The 17,725-nt window shown below is 46.4% G+C and overlaps 1 protein-coding gene across 1 annotated transcript; it reads right to left on the reverse strand.

Moving 5' to 3' along the window:
* Positions 1-351: 351 nt before the first annotated feature.
* On the reverse strand, positions 352-14,793 carry NSMCE4A (NSE4 homolog A, SMC5-SMC6 complex component). Its single transcript, XM_042960696.1, has 11 exons — positions 14,451-14,793; positions 13,681-13,758; positions 10,883-11,013; positions 8,587-8,738; positions 6,587-6,686; positions 5,809-5,899; positions 4,837-4,931; positions 2,638-2,686; positions 1,835-1,929; positions 1,649-1,734; positions 352-536 (listed from the first exon to the last, which is right to left on the reverse strand). Exons 1-10 carry the CDS (start codon positions 14,740-14,742, stop codon positions 1,660-1,662), a joined length of 1,158 nt encoding a protein of 385 aa, XP_042816630.1. The 5' UTR covers positions 14,743-14,793; the 3' UTR covers positions 352-536; positions 1,649-1,659.
* Between the last annotated feature and the right edge of the window lie 2,932 nt (positions 14,794-17,725).

Raw genomic sequence — 17,725 nt, forward strand, 5'->3', positions numbered from 1 at the left:
AGCTTGGGAGTCGCGCCCGTCTGGCTGTCCTCTGTGTGCACACAGGGGACCGCTGTTGGGAGCTGTGGGGATGGTTGTTCAGCCTGGCCTGGCAGAGGACTGAATAGTTTCTCGTGTGTAAATCACAGGCTGAATCATAGAAAATGGCTGATATTTGACAATGTTTTGCCTACACAAACAATTTCATACAGTTCAATCCAATATTGGTTGACTTGACCAGCTAACTTTACATTTAACTAAAGAGATATAAAAAGAACCATAATGATCTGTAGGCCATTGACATCCTAACTAAAAAGGTTTCAGTGGAACAGGACTAGAGAAAGGCCAAACTCTGGCATAATCAGAAAATAAAGAGTAACTACAAATATTTGTGAATATGGCAGTGAATTTCCTTTAATCAAAGACAACCAGGACCAATTCATTAACTATCAAAAGCTACATTTTACTAAAAACAATCTGTCTTTAAAAATGTTTAATCATACAATATATACAATACATGCTGCTTTCCTGTTTGGATTTCACTATCCAGTTGAGTCCTAAGAAAGAGGAAAAAAATAGCTGGTTAACAGTTTGTAAATGATAACATGAATCCAAAGTTTACTAGATATACAGAAATAGACTCCAACAACCAGTGCTTTCTCAGTGAGGAGGGCCCCGGTCCACCCACATCATATATCTTACGTCTGCTCTCTTTCCCTCAGTTATCTTGGAACCAAAGCAGATTAAGTATTCAAAGTTCATTTTTAACTCTCAAAATTACAGAAAATTTGAGTTAGAAAAATAAAACCTTAACAATGTTCTAATTCAAAATCTCCCCCCCCCCCCCATTTTACAGATTGGATTTATAGACAAAATGAAGCTGAGTGAGATGAAGTCATCTCAGTGATTTTAATGTTTGTTTATTTTTGAGAGAGAGACAAAGTGTGAGCAGAGGAGGACCAGAGAGAGAGGAAGACACAGAATCCAATCCGAAGCCGGCTTCAGGCTCTGAGCTGTCAGCACAGAGCCCGACTCGGGGGCTTGAACTCACGAATTGTGAGATCATGACCTGAGCCGAAGTCGGACGTTTAACCGACTGAGCCATCCAGGCGCCCCCTCCATGATTTTAAAGTAAGGGGCAGAGCCAACAGAATCCAGGTCTCCTGACTCCCACCCACAGCAAATGCCCGATCGTCACTAAGATTTCCTTCTAGCATGTTCTCCTTCATAAAAATTGAAGAAGTGTTTCACAGCATAACTCACATTTAAGAAACGCCCATTTACTGACATCATTCCAAGGTAAATCTGTCCTAATCCTCCCTTTCTACTTCATAGCTATAAAATAACCAAATCAAATCGGACACTGAACACGACTGATGGGAGGGTTCAGTATTCGATTTATCTAGTTTATCAACTTGTTGGAGGGGGCGGGGGGGGGGGAGTAGGAGGAGCCAAGCCAGGAACACACTCCTGCCTCGCCCCTTCAGAACCCCGAAGTAATCCAAAGAAGGGGACTTGCAACCACTAGGTGGCGCGCTGCCTTTCCCACCAGCACGCACAGTTCTAGGACTGGGGCACTAGAGGGAGGCAAATCCCAATTTCACCAGAATGCGAAAAAGGAAGGTAGTTTGGAATGCTAAGTAACGTTTCATAACATAGGAAATGTTACCTTTGCTGGCGTCAGGCGCTTAGCCTCTGCTGGCTCTGGCCTGAAGCAATCACAGGTTCTGAGATCTCAAAGGTCTTCACGATCTCCTGGTGGAGAACAGAGAACATTTTGGGCACTGGGTTTACAGCAAATGCCGTTTGGGAGACAGAACTACCCCGGGGAAAGGGGCAAGGGGCAAGGCTTTACCTCCCAGTCTCGGTAACTCAAAGCTATGATTCCTTGATTCCTAATTTGGGTGTTTTGGTCAATTCCCTCACTTTCTTCATTAATATTAACGGGCTCTGTTGGAAAGACAAAAGTTTTCAAAGGTTATCGAATCACAGGAGGTAGGCTGAACGGAAACTGTTGAACAGGAACGAAGCCTGTATCGAAAAAACACTTATAATATTACATACTTATTAGGATCCCACGCATCACTGACTTGTTATAGTGTTGTAGCAAGTAATCCATTTGCTTCCATTTTTAAAAAACCCCACAAGATGGAGTGACACGTTGCAATCATTTAAAAACCTCTGCAGATCTAAGTACTAACCACAGAGCTGAGCCCTACTGAGTCCCAGAGAAATTAAGAGCTTTTAAAGTAACAATAAAGGCAATGGATGTACTTGATTCTCTGCAGGAGACCTTAGGAAACAAAGGACTCATGGAGACCGGTGAAATTATTTGAGAAAGATTCTCCCAAGGAGAGGAGGGAGGTGGCTTCAGGGAAAAATAGAAGGAAGGAAAGTACAATAGTAACTGCAATTACAAACATTCTAGATAAAAACTGGAGGGACTTTCTTGTCAGTCTTTAAGGCAGTAAGTGTTGAGTCAATGATACAGATGAACCCTCTGGCTTTAAATGATGGCGATATTTTCAGTAAAGATACAGCAACGTAAAAGTTCGATACCTAAGATGCAAACTCATTTACATTTAGAAAGCTGCATTTCATGACCTCTAACAACACATACGTTTTCTCAAAAACTAATCTTAACATAGTATCCTTTACCTATTATTGGCAGTCGGTCTTGGTCAAGCTTTATTCTTGCAAAACCATCCTAAAACACAAACATGATTTTAGATTTGGATTCAAAAACCGATTTAAAAAATTAGATCCAAAACCCGTAACCACTGGATGAAAAGCATTATTCCTTAATTAGAAAGCTCCATATCCCAGACACTCAAAATGTACCATAACAATAATGAGGTTACGTAGACAAGAAGATACATGGGGCTTCCCTCGGGTTTCTGATCAGCCTCTATCCTGAGGATCTGCTAAATAAAACCGAAACTGGCTTATCTCTTTAACTGATTCATGCGTATTTTTGAACACTCCATATTTTAGCAGGTGTTAGCTCATCATCTACCGTTGACAAAATATGCCTTTGTTATCATTTCTGGGAAGATGCTCTGGTCAATACAAGATTTTTGTTTAAGGTTAAAATCAAATTCATCTTACATATGCAGCAGTGCAACCTGTTACAAGACTAAAGATAGGTCTAAAGTATGCTTCTTTTCTTATATTTCAGTATATTTTTGAGTAGGGTTTTTTTTTGAACCTTCTATTTTGAAATAATTTCAAACTGAAAAGAGCTACAAGGCTACTATAAAGAACCTTTATAGTATATGTATTTTTTAAGTTTATTTATTTTGAGAGAGAGCGAGCGTGTGCCCACATATGCGACAGGGGAATGTCAGAAAGAGAGAATCCCAAGCAGGTTCCACAGTTAGCGCAGAGCCTAATGTGGGGCTCAAATCCACAAACCGTGAGATTATGACCTGAACGGAGATCAAGAGTGGATGCTTAACCAACTGAGCCACCCAGGCACCCCTCCCTTCCTATATTCTTTACCGAGCTTCACGAAGTTTTTCACCAAGTTTTTTTCACCAAATTTCACTGTTAAAGTTTTGCCACATCATTTCACTCTCTCTACATATTCATTTATAATTGTTTTTTAAGTTTATTTATGTTGGAAAAGAGACAGCAAGTGGGAGAGGGCCAGAGAGAGAGAGAGAGAGAGAGAGCGAGCAAGAGAGAATCCCAAGCAGGCTACACACTGTAAACACAGAGCCTGATGCAGAACCCACGAACCTTGAGATCATAACCTGAGCTGAAGTTGGGACACTTAACTGACTGACCCACCCAGACACCACTGTACTAGTAATTTTTAAAAAAAAATTTTTTAATGTTTATTTACTTTTGAGAGAGAGAGAGAGAGAGAGAGAGAGACTGTGCACATGAGTGGGGGAGTGGCAGAAAGAGAGGGAGACACAGAATCCGAAGCAGGCTCCAGGCTCTGAGCTGTGAGCACAGAGCCCGATGCAGGGCTTGAACCCACGAACCATGAGATCATGACCTGAGCTGAAGTCAGACGCTTAACCAACTGAGCTACCCAGGCACCCCAAATTTTTTTAAGTTTATTTCTTTATTTTTGAGAGAGACAGAGACAGTGCAATTGGGAGAGGGGCAGAGAGAAAGAAAGAGAGAGAGAGAAAGAGAGAGAGAGAGAGAGAGAGAGAGAGAGAGAGAGAGAATTCCAAGCAGGCTCTGTGCTGCCAACACAGAGGCCGATATAGGGCCTGAACTCACAAAACCAGGAGGTCATGACTTGAGCCAAAACTAAGAGTCCTATACTTAACAGGCTGGGCCATCCATGCACCCCTCCCGTATTAGTAATTTTTATGAGATAATAAATGATAGCCTGCTCCCTTTCCTTAGTACTTTCAGTATATGGTTCTTGAGGAGAACAAGATATTTTCTTACCTAACATGGCAACTATCAGATGTGGGCAATTTAAATTTGGGAAATTGAACATTTATACCACACTGTTCTCTAATTTATAGTTCCATACTCAAACTCCGCCAATCCTTTTTATAAATAATTTCCAAAATGTAAAAGCAAGCTCACAACTTCTCTTTTTAAGGTTACTTATTATGTTGAGTAATCTCTACACCCAACGTGGGGCTCGAACTCATGACCCTGAGATCAAGAGTCATATGCTCCATCGACGGAGCCGGCCAGGCGCCCTTCACACACAAATTTTCAGCTAGTTTCTTCTGCCTGTGTGCCAATGTTTTGCTACAACGCAAATACATACATACATACTGGTTAGTACAAACACCTCTGCCGGCTCCCACCCATAGCTTTTACTATGTACCCTCTTAAAAGCTATAAAAGATAAAAAAGAGAAATAATCTTAAATCTTACCCTTATAATGAAGGAAACATGAAAGATGTTTTCCACTGTTCGGGGAAAAGAATGTGGATCAACCACAAAGTCAAAGAAGGACATAGGAGTATCAGCTGTAGACGAAAAAGAAAAAAAAAATTCTTCAAAACAGGAAAGATGGATTTTGCTAATCAGTAAGACCAATATTCTCTTGTGTGCACAGAGGAGGGAAATGGGCCCTCAACCCGCTGTTGGGACTATAAAGGGATACGGCCCTTCTGGAGACCAATTTGGCCTACCTATTATAAAATACGTATGCCCACTGATCTGGCAACCCTCCTCCTACAGAAATGTCGGCAGGTGCGTGCAAAGCTGTGTGCCAGGATTCTCTGCTACAGCGGCTTTCACGAGAGTAAGATGCTACAAAGAACTTCCACTCGTCCACTCACGGGGGACTTGTTCAATGTATTTATGACACAGCCCTACAACGGGAATCACTGGAGAGAAGGGCGATCTACCCGTATCGACGTAGAAGAATGTCGACGTGGAAAACTCAGGTTGCAGAAGAACGTGTATATTATGATTAGCTTTGAAAAAAGCAAAACCAGCAAAGATGCCCAGCTTACTTATGTGCATAGTTACATAACTGACATAAAGCTAAGACGATCTGAGTACGCAAGGCACGCCATACAAGGAGCTGCCTCTAGGGAGCGAGAAGTGGAACAGGTACTTGACTCTACCGCTCTCACTTCTATGGCACCTTTTGTTTTGTAACAGAAAAAATACCCCATCTTTTAAAACCAAAAATGAAAAGTTACTTTGCCAACAACCTCACATGGGATATCTAAAGGAGAGAAGCCGCGTTACATATATAGGCTGAAAAGCAATCAAAATGATTCAAACATTGTACAGAACCGAAAATGCGTTTCAAAAACTAACTTCTCATCGAAAGGGACATGTGTCTAACTGATAAATACAAATTGCTCTACTTGAACTTGGTATCATACTTACGATCCTCTCGGAAATAGGTCTGCAATAATCCCAAAATTCTTTCCACTTCCTTTTCTGTTGCTTCTTGATGAGATTCTTCCATTTCACTTAACTGAAAACACAAAGTCGTTACCAGACTGATCTACTTGCCTGTTTGCGTTTTCTGCCCTCTTCCACGCCCATATTCGTCTAAATGTCTTTTATTAGGGATCACTACCAGTTTTGACCCCCATCTTAAAATTTACAGTTAAAAAAAAAAAAAAACAAAAAACTTTGTTTCAGTTAACATTTTTCTATTAATTTTTTAACAGAGGAGTTAACATGACCAAATCAACCATGTTCAGGTTGAATATAAATAAAATAGCACAACACAGAAAGTGGTTCAGAACTGTGGTTCTCAACTGGGAGTGATTTTTGCCTCTTGGGGACATTTGCCAATACCTGGAGATGTTTTTGGTTGTCACAACTGGGGATGGGGAGGAGGCGGCTACTGGCATCTAGTGGAAAGAGGCCAAGGATTGCTATGGGGCCTCCTGCATCGCACAGGTTAGCCAATCACGACGGAGAATGTTCCTGCCCCGAGGGCTGACTGTGCTGAGGCTGAGAGCCCCTGATCCATTACGGAAAGGAATTAAAACTAAGACAAGGGTTAACCCGGTAAAACGTTTAAAAGCTTAAATTATTTAAGTGATTATTTAAGTAACCAAACCTGACTCCAGACCCTAAAGCTTAGAAAAGATGGCCAAATTGCATGTATATTAACAGCTACTTTAACCGTAGGCATTTTCAGAAGACAAACCTGGTCAGGCATGGTCTTCTTCTCTTCTGTCTTGGGACCTTTTCTCGGACGATCGCTTCGTGGCTTTGGCACAGGGAACTCTCCTTGTATTGAACCCAACCTAATGAAAAATATGCTTTCATGTCTTTTTTTGTTTGTTTTCTAAACCAATTTGACTAACTGGAAGCAGCTCCCACGGAATGGTCAGATTCAGACCAGGCTTCAGTGCTGTATGAGCTGACATCAGATCGAAACTCTGGTCGGGTCTGTGACATCCTTTCTGCTCCCATTGTGTTTCTCAAAGAACTCCTAGGAGCTTCTCTCAATTACAGATACCTCCTCAAACACCTTCATATTTTGCTTTCAACAGTAGACCGGTCAACATGCCTGTGGTCTTCCCAGCTAGCCTACTGTGTTCTTGGCAAAGCCAACTTCAGATCAGGGAAGAAGAACATGTGGGGAAGAGGAAAAAACAGCTCCCCTGGGGGTTAAAAGCCTTTGGACTAGGGGTGCCAGTGCCGAGGCTCACAGCCTCGGACTACGGAACATACCTGTCTCAGGAGAACAGTTCAAACAGAAGCCATGGGATTCTTTTCCCCTCTGGACTCCCCGTACCCCCTAAAAAAAGCCCAAATGCAGACTTAAGCTACAGTAATAGATGTACCATGCAGCGATCACGGCCCCGAAAACATAGACCTGTGTGGTCCCTCCGCCTGAGGAGATCAAAGGGTGCAGTGTAGATGGACAGATCCAAATCCACACACACGTGTCCATTTCAGCGCAATGGGGTGGATCCCACAGCATCATACTAGAATAATACTGTGGTGCTGGGAGCGCATGTGGGCAGAGGTCTACCCAGACGTGGGAGTGATCTGGTTGCGATCTCTGACCTTGCCTTCTATCTGTCCGGAGAAGTTACTGGAGGCTTCCAAGTTAGGGTCTGGGACATCAGCAAACATTCCCAGGTGGCAAAGATGGGGGAAGACATTGTAGGCCAAAGAAACAGCAAGTGCAAGGGCACATAGCTGTAAGCACTTCACTGTGGGTGCAACTTCGGCAGGATGAGGAGACAAAGTTTAAGGCACAGCACCCAAGGCTCCCTTTAGATCTTGGGATTTAGGACAGAGCCAAGAACTCAACAGCAAAAAACAGAGATTTGGACTTTATCCTGTAACGAAGAAGTGTGACCTTTATGCTGTAATGGAGGCAGTGGTTCCAGGCACCTGTGCTAACTGAAGGCTTTTTAAAAACCTAGGCTTCGCCCCACACCTGTGCATCTCCAGAGCCTTCTAACTGAGGCGCTACCACTCTCGGGAGGTTTGCAAGGGTAAATCAGAACAGACAAACCGCCCAGGAGCTATATAGCACTTAAGAAGAAACAACAGCAGAAAGATCTGCTGGGGGACACAGGGCATTTGAAGATGGTCTTAGAGAAGAACCAATGAGCACTATTCTTAGTTTCCCCAAAAGGACTGAACTAGGAAATGAAGACGGAAGTTAATGTGAGTATAAAAAAAAAAAAAAAAAACTTTTCAAAACTAGAGCTGTATCCAAAAAATCAACCGGGCACTGATGTGACCGTGACTCAAGCAGGCTTCAAGTATAGGTCAGTTGATCGTCCGACAGGAAATTACGGTAAGTGGCAATTTACATACATTGGTAGGATCTGAAGATACTCTCCATAAGAGGTATCGTCCTCCTACATGGTAAGGATTAAAGGTGACAAAACAAAGCCAGACGTTTTGCCCCAGACCGGAAGTCTCACATACTAGGAAACAAAGGAGCCGGCAGGGCACCTAGTAAGAGGTCCTGGCCCACAGCCTGCCCTGCTTAAATTAAGCAGGATGAGGATCCATCCACATCGAGATTTTATGGGCTTTTCAATCAAAGTTTACAAAGTCTCCAAACAATGGCATCATGACTGTCACCTCCACAATACCAAATAATGTTTGTTCCTACAACGAAAAAACAACTTAAGGTTTACAAATGACTGGTCTGTCAGATTTTTAAAATAATCTTACAGAAAGTGGAATGTATGGGTTTTATTAAAGGTGTTTTCTGCTGTTTTGCCTGATATTTTCCAGGAGTCATAGACTATGAATTCAAAATCAGAACTATCTTCATCACGGATGAGTTCTTCAGCTTCTAGCGGATTTACACCCATATGTGTCAGCTACAAAAATGAAGGGAAACAAAAAACCCCAGTTAAGCCACAAGCAATCATTCACCACATCAAATAATCTGCATCAGTAAACTTTAAGAGGCCAGAGGCAAAGCCTGTTTTCAAGGCCCTAACACGCTGGCTAAATTTCTTTCGATACAGATAATTTCATACATAAATTCCAACTTTCCAAGGCAGCAACACGAGAATGAATGAACTTAGTCCATCAAAGTATTAGGAAAGCAGTTCCGGCATACAAATCTGAAATCACATCCCAAATCAAAGCCTCCAACACAGAACAGGCCAGGTTTAGCTGGCTTTCGGATTTTCATTTTAGCCAGCCTCCTAGAGACCACTACTCAGCTTGCGTCTCAGTATATCCAGAGAGCAGTGGCCTAGCGTCAGAGAATCATTCATCCTAAAACTGCCTTCCTGCGAAGAGTTGCCAGAAGTTTAGTAATTCTCTCATCCCCAACTATCTTACAGAAAATGAAAGTGCTTTGATTACATTATAGAATTATAAAATGCCTCCAAGTTATCAAATTAAAACAGTAATATCAAATATGAACAATCAAAAAGCTCTCAAGGAGCTGACCCCTATTAAAGGCAATCAAGTTGTAAAGAAAAAGGCTGCAAGAACCGGATCAGAGACATAAGGTCGGCATCCATCACCCCCGCCCCCTGCCACCTTGTCTCTCCCCCCCCCCCCCCCCAACGTGGGAGGACGGGTCCGTTTCTGTCTGGTCCAGTCTACCAGTCTTTTTTTTATAGAACCTATATTTGATGTACTCAGAAGGATCTTCCCCAGCCAGCCATCACAGAGCTATTAATTTAGGGTTTTACTCTGAATGCCTTAAAGACTTCCGGAATTTATTTTGATTTGTTCAAGTACACAGCTCACTTGGATAAATACCAGTAATTTTAAAAAAGACAACCCAGTATATGGTCATTTTATCTGTTCAGCTGTATGTTAGTGTGCATTTCCCAAATGCATTATGCCTCACAATAAAAAAGTTAAAAAAGAAGATTTTACGGTTTTAAATGTAAGTTAAATTTCAGTTTTAAACCATTTAAGGTTTTAAAAACAACAGAAAACTCATCTGCCCCCTGCCTTTACAAAAGAATGAATGTATCTGGTCCGATCTCACAGTACTAAATCATTTTAATAGCCATTTGACAAACATTCAGTCAGAAATTCAAAGGTCTAGCAGAAATGCTAGGACAGAGCTTGGCTCAGAGTGGAACCAAAAAAAAAGAAAAAAAAAATCGACAACAGGGTAAAATGCAAGGTCAGCTTCATTGTGCCTTTTGTGGTAAATCCACCAAGGAAAAATTTTTTAATTTTGGGTAACAACCATCCAAAAGAAAGGTAAATAAAACAACAACAAAAAGACCCACAAAATAGCAAAACCCTAAGCATATTCATGTGGTTCCCATTTATTCTCAAAGACAGAGGAGAGGGGCACCTGGGTGGCTCAGTCGGTTAAGCGTCCGACTTCGGCTCAGGTCATGATCTCATGGCTCGTGGGTTCGAGCCCCGCATCGGGCTCTGTGCTGACTGCTCAGAGCCTGGAGCCTGCTTCGGATTCTGTGTCTCCTCCTCTCTCTGTCCCTCCCCTGCTCTTGCTCTGTCTCTCAATAATACATAAATGTTAAAAAAAAAAAAAAGAAAGAAAAAGAGGAGAACTTGCCCCCCCCCCCCCCCCCGGGCCTAACTCATCTCCAGCTGAGCTCTGCCACCTGCTGCGTGGGTTTTGTCCAGCCAGGACGAAGGGTCCCCAGTCACTGAGAATGAGCTAGAAGACTTATGAACTGATAATTCAGGGGAAAAATGGCCATTTGTAAATAAACATAGCACCCAGAATCTTTACTTCGAATGCTAAGAGATTTTTCTAAACCTCTAGGCTGCCGCCCTGTATTCCTCGACATGGCTCTCCTGTCATCGTTTAACTTGGTGAGATGAGAGCTCTTTGGGGGAATCTGAGACTTGTGCCCACCCCCCCACCCTCCCCCCCCCCCCCCCCCCCCCCCCCCCCCCGCCCAAGAAAAGGAAAAAGGAAGTGAAGGCCATTTGCATACAGATCTAATCAAAGCAGATAATTAATCTGTGACCTGGGACACATTTTTTGTTTAAGATTCCGCAGCTTTGAACTTACTAGAGTTTCAACATAGCGCAACATATCGAACGAGTTCAGATCAGAACGCAGCTGCTTTGCCTTCTCTTTGCCCAAATCTGAAGCCAAAACAAGAAAATGGGCATCCAGGACTGCTTCTCTTGCCCGGGACACTGTTCAAAAAAAGAAGGAAAATACACATGATTCACAGGGATTTTCCCGAAATTTCCACCTACTTACTTGCCATTTCCCACTGGACCAACCAAAAAAAAAAAAAAGGAAACATACCCATCTCCCTCTAAAACCTGGCTCTCATGCCCAACCCACCAATATCTGGAGTCAAAGCTGACCAGTCCTCCGGGCTCTGTGCAGACAGTTCAGAGCCTGGAGCCTGCTTCAGATTCTGTGTCTTCCTCTCTCTCTGCCCCTCTCCCGCTCATGCTCTGTCTCTCTCTCTCTCTCTCTCTCTCAAAAATAAATAAACATTAAAAAAAAAAGCTGACCAGCCCTCCTAAAAGCCCCTCTCCCTCCAGGGTCCTTCTCCTCCTGTGAATTGAACTACCATCTCTTTATAGCTTGGGTTCAACAAAGCCTGTCTTCTCTCTTAACACCCAGCTTCTCCCCCCCCCCACCCCGCCCCCAACGCCAGCAGCCCCACCTCGGCGTCCCTCCTTGATGCAAGCGGAGGTAAGTCAAAAGGAAGGCCTGCTCCGTGTAAGGCCTGGTGGCTTGTTGAGCGGCCACCACAAACCGTCAGGGGACATCAACAGAAATAATGGCACCGTCTGGGCAGTCAGCCTAAGACGCCCAGGTGCCAGCCCGGGCCACCACGTGGACAGAGGCCATGCAGCAGGGCGGCGACCCTGAGGATGGAGGGCCCGAAGGCGTTTGACAGAGGACCCGGGATTTAAGACAAGCTATACCGAGAAAAAGATTTAAACAGGAGTCAAGGGAACAGGACGACGAAGTGTGCAGAGGCGAGGGACCGGCCCTTTGGAGGAGACGGCGGGGCTGGCGGGACTGGGAGGGTGAAGAGGGCCCTGGGAACACCCGGAAAGGCAAACCGGAAAGGGAGCCAAGAAGAGGCGAAGGCGGCAAAGTTCAAGTACAGAAACACCTGTGCCTGGTGTGCTCCCGGAGGCCTTGTGGGTGTCACGCTTCCTGAACACACACGTCCAGTGGCTGAACTTGGCTGACTCCCGTTTTTGCTTTTATACATCATTCTTCTCCCTTTTTATTTCGGGGGTGCTGCTGCGGGAGCGACCATGCGTGAGAGAGGGAAGCAGAGGCCAGGCTGCTCCGGGTGCCTTGCCTGCTGGCCTCACAGCACGGTCGGCGAGAAAAGCGCAGACTTCTCGGCCCCAGCTGGCTTTGAGGCTCCCACCGAGGGAAAACCATGAGTGCCAAGGATCTAGAATTCTGTGTTTGCTGGGCGAGTGAGTAACTTTGCCTTAAAGAGGTGACCCAGTCAGCACAGGGGCATCAGCCGAGGAGGGAGTGATGTGTGGCCCAAGAACTAAAAAGATGCACAGTAAAGAAGCAAAGGGGTGAATGAGTCACAGACAGTGCTAACAAGGGGTGAGGAGGGATTTAACCAGGTGAAAGGGAAACGCTCAGTTCTGGAAGGTTTTAACGAGATTTAGCAAATGTGGGAGACCAAGATGGGGAACGGTGCAGAGGCTGTGACCAGGGCTAGAAAGACAGTCATTTGAGAACATGCGGACGCGGCAATGTTAAAAGCGAGCAACAGTTAAGCCATTAGTCGGACTGGGAAATTACTAGAAAGAAAGGGTCTGGTCCTCAAAGAACATGAAGAATTGTCTGGGCAACACAAGTTGTTGACTCTTCCTTACCACCGAATTTGTCTGCACTCTGCCTTTCTGTTGCCACAGAACTGTTAGGGGGACGGTGGGCAAAGTGGTCTGGGGACTTGCTCTAGGGTTCGGGGCCCCAGTGCCTACATCAGGGGGTGCCCGACCTGCCTTCTGTCTTTGAACAGACTACTGCTGCCACAAACCCTTTTAATTCAAACCAAGATATATATTTTTTTTCATTTTCAGAGAGAGAGAGAGAGCGCACATGCACACCCATCGGGGAGGGGCAGAGAGAGAATCCCAAGCAGGCTCCACGCTGCCAGTGAGGAGTCCTACATGGGGCTCAAACTCACCGAACCATGAGACCACGACCTGAGCCAAAATCAAGGTCGGATGCTTAACCGACTGAGCCACCCAGGTGCCCCAAACCATGATTGTTTTTTAAACTCCCCTCTCCCCATGGAGGGTGCTCAGTGCTCTGACGTATCTCTTTATCTCTCTCTCACCACCCCCCTACTAGAGACCAACAGCTCCACTAGTGGACATGGCCACTACACCCCTGCCCCCCACCATAGGCGGACCAATAGCAAGGAGCTGGGAGGAGGGCAGGACTAGAAATAGGATGTCACAGCCCAGCTCAGTTCTTCTTTAATTCATCTATTCAACAAACGCACCCTGGGGATACAGCAGTCAATACCACAGAAAGATAAAGATAATTCATGCAAGTATAATACAAGTTCTCAACCTTGAACGAGCAACAGAACCACCTGGGGGGCTTGCTAAAACAGGCTGCTGGCTGCGCCCCCAGAATTTCACATAAAGCCTTCAATACACCTTAGGGAATGGTAAGCACAACACAAGCAGTATAACCACTCCAACGAGAAAGCTTCCAAAACCAGTAAAGAAAACACTACTATATTATGTGGGAATTGTTTGATGTCAATAATATGGATCTTATATAAAACTAATAAAAAATTATCCTAAAACTTACAATAAAAAGCTCCCATATATAAAATAATGAATTACCTCCATTAAACAGAGTGTTGGCCTCTTCAAGGACCTCAGTTAGTTTGTCGCTGGCATTCAGTATATCCTCTCGGTTTTCTACGTAAAGAAATACAAGATTTGGCAAATGTGCTCGTCATTCACCAAGTCCTTAACAAAGTGGTCACCTGGGGTGCTGAGGAGTCCTGCCCCTGCTCCCTGGGGTGATTATTTCACACATCTCTATCTTTTTAACCAAAGCGTCTCCGAAAGAGAAAGGTGACTGTACCTTTAAGGAGCATGAACTTTAAAAGGGGCCTGGCTGCCTTTAACCTTCACCCAAAGGGCTCCACTGCTTCTGCAGCCTCCTAACAGTGGCTCCCAAACTCTGCAAGCCACAGGGGCCCCTGGAGGGCCACCCGACAGATGGACGCGCCACCCCGAGTTTCGGAGTGGGTAGGTCCGGGGTGCGGTCCTAGTGCGGGCCATTTCTGACAGCTCCCTGGTGGCGCCGCCCGCGCTGGGCGGGCGACCCCTCGCGGGACCCACCGACTGCCAGATACGACACCCGGGGCCCGAGCCCCGCCGCCACTCCTTCCCGGCCGTCTGGGCTCGGGCGGCGCCGTCCGGCCCCCTCGGGGCCCGCGCGCCCCCGCCAAGGTCGCGCGGCTCGCTCCACGCGACGGCGCGGGGCCACCCGGCGAACCAATCGAGGCGCGGCCGGGCGGCGCGGGGTCGGCGCGGGCGCCGTGGAGCAGCCGGGCCGCGCGGGCCTGCGTCCCGCACCTGCCCCCGCCCGCGCCCCGCCTTACGTTGGACCGAGTTGATGAGCGCCCGGTACTGATGGCGGATCTGGCGGCACAGGCCGTGGTCGGTCTCCGCCTCCAAGCTCGCGGGGTCCACCATCTCGTCCCCGGAATCCGACGGCTCTGCCTCCTCCAGGCTCGGGCGCTCCGGGGCCTCCCTGCGCTCAGGCGCGGCGCCGCGGCGGGACACGGGCGACAGCGGGGACCGCGAGCGGGAGCGGGAGCGGGTGCGATCCCGGTGCGGGTCGCGGCCCCGGCCCCGGCCCTCGGACCGGCGGCCGCTGCTGTCCCCGGACATCGCGCCAATTCGCCGTGCAACTTCGGAACGGCGGAAGTTCGCGCCAGAAACTGAAACCCCTGCTCGGCGCGAGCGCCCGCTCCCCGCGGAACGCGGCTCCCGGGCCGGCGCCAGCGCACAGCGACGCCTCTGGCGGGAGGCCGGCGGCGGGCGCGGTGCGGGGCGCTCCCGAGGCGCCGCGGGGCCCCGGCCCTCCGCTCGCTGGCCGTTTGCCGCACCCGGGGCCCGCTGACTCCTCGCTGCGCGGGGGTCACGGCCTTGGCCCGCCGGGCCCCCCGCCCGGCCCGCATCTTCCCGGGTCTCTTTGGTTCCCCAGGACACCGCCACGGCCTGGCGACGTCAGGGCGCGCAGGGCACGTGTGTCATGGAGGCTGCCGCGGATGACGCCGGGCTCGGAGGCAGAGATGTGGCTCTGTGACCTGAGTTTCTCCGAGCCATCACGGGGCGGATCCACTGAGGTTCACGTGCAGCCGGCAGTCCCACTCTTGGTGAAGCCAGAAGGACAACAAAAATGAACAACAAAAATTGACTTTCTCCTAGTAAACTGTGAACCGTCCCTTCTAAATAGCTACAGCATGGCAGCTTGTGTTCACAATTGGTCCTCAAGCTAAAATATTCTGAAGTATCTTCAAAAAGGGTCCAAGACAGATGGAATTCTATTCAGAAAAACATATGACTTTCATGTCATGCTACGTATTTGGGGTTGTATTGCAAATGTTGTTTCTCAAAAGTTCCCTTTGGTGCTGAGAATGCATTCGATTTTCTCAAAGAAACAATAATATAAGTTGCGTTTCTACGTAAGGCTACAAAAATACTTCTGTGCGTCTTGTACAGTCAGCTGGAGGTAAACGCTGTTTGCAGCTGCCCCACAGCCGGTACAGCACCACAGCCCTACTTACCTGGGTTTCAGAAAAGGTAAAAGCTGGTGCCTGCTTCATTGGATGCATTATAATTGGCCTAAATGAGTCGTGGCAATCTTATCCTCCTTCCTCAATGACTGGACTAGGGACGGGCATGTAATCCAGTTCTGGTCAGTGATATGGGAGGGGGCGTCCCATCTGCATGAAACACAAAGCCTCCAGAAAAGAGAGGCTTTATCCCCACCCTCACTCCTTCTTTAAGATGCTGATGTGATAAACTGGTACCCGACACGACAGCAGCCATCTATGACGAAGTGACAAGCATGAGGAAAAGACCAGGATGCTAAGGGACGGAGGAGAAGAAGGACGGACATAGCTGAGTTGCTGAGTAACTGCCTGTCTCCAGACTGCTTGTTAAGTGAGCTGTAAATATCCTGTGCTAATTGTCTTGCGGTTATCACTTGCAGCTCAGCGCGTTGGGACCGAAACAAGTAGTTAGCATTCTTCTAGGTGGAAATTCATTCCGAGCTCCGGATACAAATACCTGGAGCATTTCATTCAGTTCCATAAGGTTTTGGTGTGTTCTAATGAGCCAGACACCCTACAAACACAGTAGATCACGAGGATGGCTCAGAGACTTGTCTTTGCCTTCCATGGTCTCACGAGGAGACAGACATGAAACTGATCCTAAAATTCATATGGAAATACAAGGGATCCAGAAGCCAAAACGATCTTGAGAAAGAAGAACAGAGTTGGCAGGACTTGCATTCCTCCATTCCAAGACTTACTACAGAGCTGTAGCAATTAAGACTGTGTGGTGTTGGCGTAAGGATAGACAGATTGATCGATGGGATAAAATCAAAAGTCCGGAAATAAACCTTTTCATCCACGGTCAATTGACTTTTTACAAAGGTGCCAAGACAATTCAATGGGGAAAGAACAGTCCTTGCTACAAATTGTGCTAGGACAATAGGATATCAACATGCAAAAGAATGAAGTTGGACCTCTCCCTCATGCTATATATAAAAATTAACTCAAAATGGATCTGATCTAAATAAATGTAAGAGCTAACAGGATAAAAATCCTGGAAGAAAACACAGGTACAAATCTCTGTGACCTTGGATTAGGCGATGGTTTCTTAGATATACCCCAAAAGCACGAGCAACCAAAGGAAAAAAAAGATAAATTGGAGACCAGGTTAATGGTCATTTGTTAAAGCAGTAAGAAGAAACTAATATTGGTATTTAGGATGAGCACCTGTGATAAAAATTATCATAATTTTTTAAAGTTTATTGATTTATTTTGAGAGAGATCACAAGCAGGTGAGGGGCAGAGAGAGGAGGAGAGACAGAGAATCCTAAGCAGGCTCCACGCCGTCAGCATAAAGCCTGACGTGGGGCTCGAACTCACGAACTGTGAGATCATCATGTGAGCCAAAATCAAGAGTCAGACGCTTAACTGACCGAGCCCCAAGAAAGGTGGAGGTTAATTTGAGGTAAGGGTGGGGACAAATGGAGAATAACCCACATGATGGGTAAAAGGTTTATCAGGGTTTCTTCAGCTAGGTATAATAGAAACTCCAGTACAGGACCTTCGCCAAAATTGTTACAATTTTCCTTGTGACACTGGAAAACTAGAAGTAGGCAGTCCAGAATTAGTGTGTTGGCTTAATTGCCTCAACCCAAATGGGCACATGTCACTGCCGCTCACATCTGGTCACATGGCCTCAACCCAAGTGCAGGGAGGCTGGGAGACGTGTCTTCTCTTTCTCTGTTTCCCCATCCCTTCTTTTTTACTGCCAACGCCCGCTTTCCAAAATAGAAGCCAAAAACAAAACAAAACAAACAAAAACCCCGAGATACTCCCCTTTCCTCCCCGCCTTGGACCTAGGGCGTGGAATATGGTCATTCTTGACCAATGGGACTAAGGAGAAGTCTATGGAAGGTCTACTCAGAAATGTTTTCTCCACAATAAAAATAGACACTGAGAGGAAACGTTCCTCTTTAGTCAAATGTCGTTCTGTCCACACGCGGTGCTCAAAGTGAGGCAGCGGTCTTGGGGCCACGTGGGGACAGATTAACAAATGAACATTACGAGTCAGGAAGAGATGATGGGGCAGAGAC

The sequence above is a fragment of the Panthera tigris genome, chromosome D2, assembly GCF_018350195.1.
Source record: "Panthera tigris isolate Pti1 chromosome D2, P.tigris_Pti1_mat1.1, whole genome shotgun sequence".
NCBI lineage: Eukaryota > Metazoa > Chordata > Mammalia > Carnivora > Felidae > Panthera > Panthera tigris.

Coding starts and splice junctions, on each gene's coding strand:
- NSMCE4A (XM_042960696.1), bottom strand. CDS start 14,742: ATGTCCGGGGACAGCAGCGGCCGCCGGTCCGAGGGCCGGGGCCGGGGC. Junction 8,739..10,882: donor TGCGCTATGTTGAAACTCTA/GTAAGTTCAAAG, acceptor TCATTTTTGTAG/CTGACACATATGGGTGTAAA. Junction 4,932..5,808: donor GACCTATTTCCGAGAGGATC/GTAAGTATGATA, acceptor TTTCGTCTACAG/CTGATACTCCTATGTCCTTC.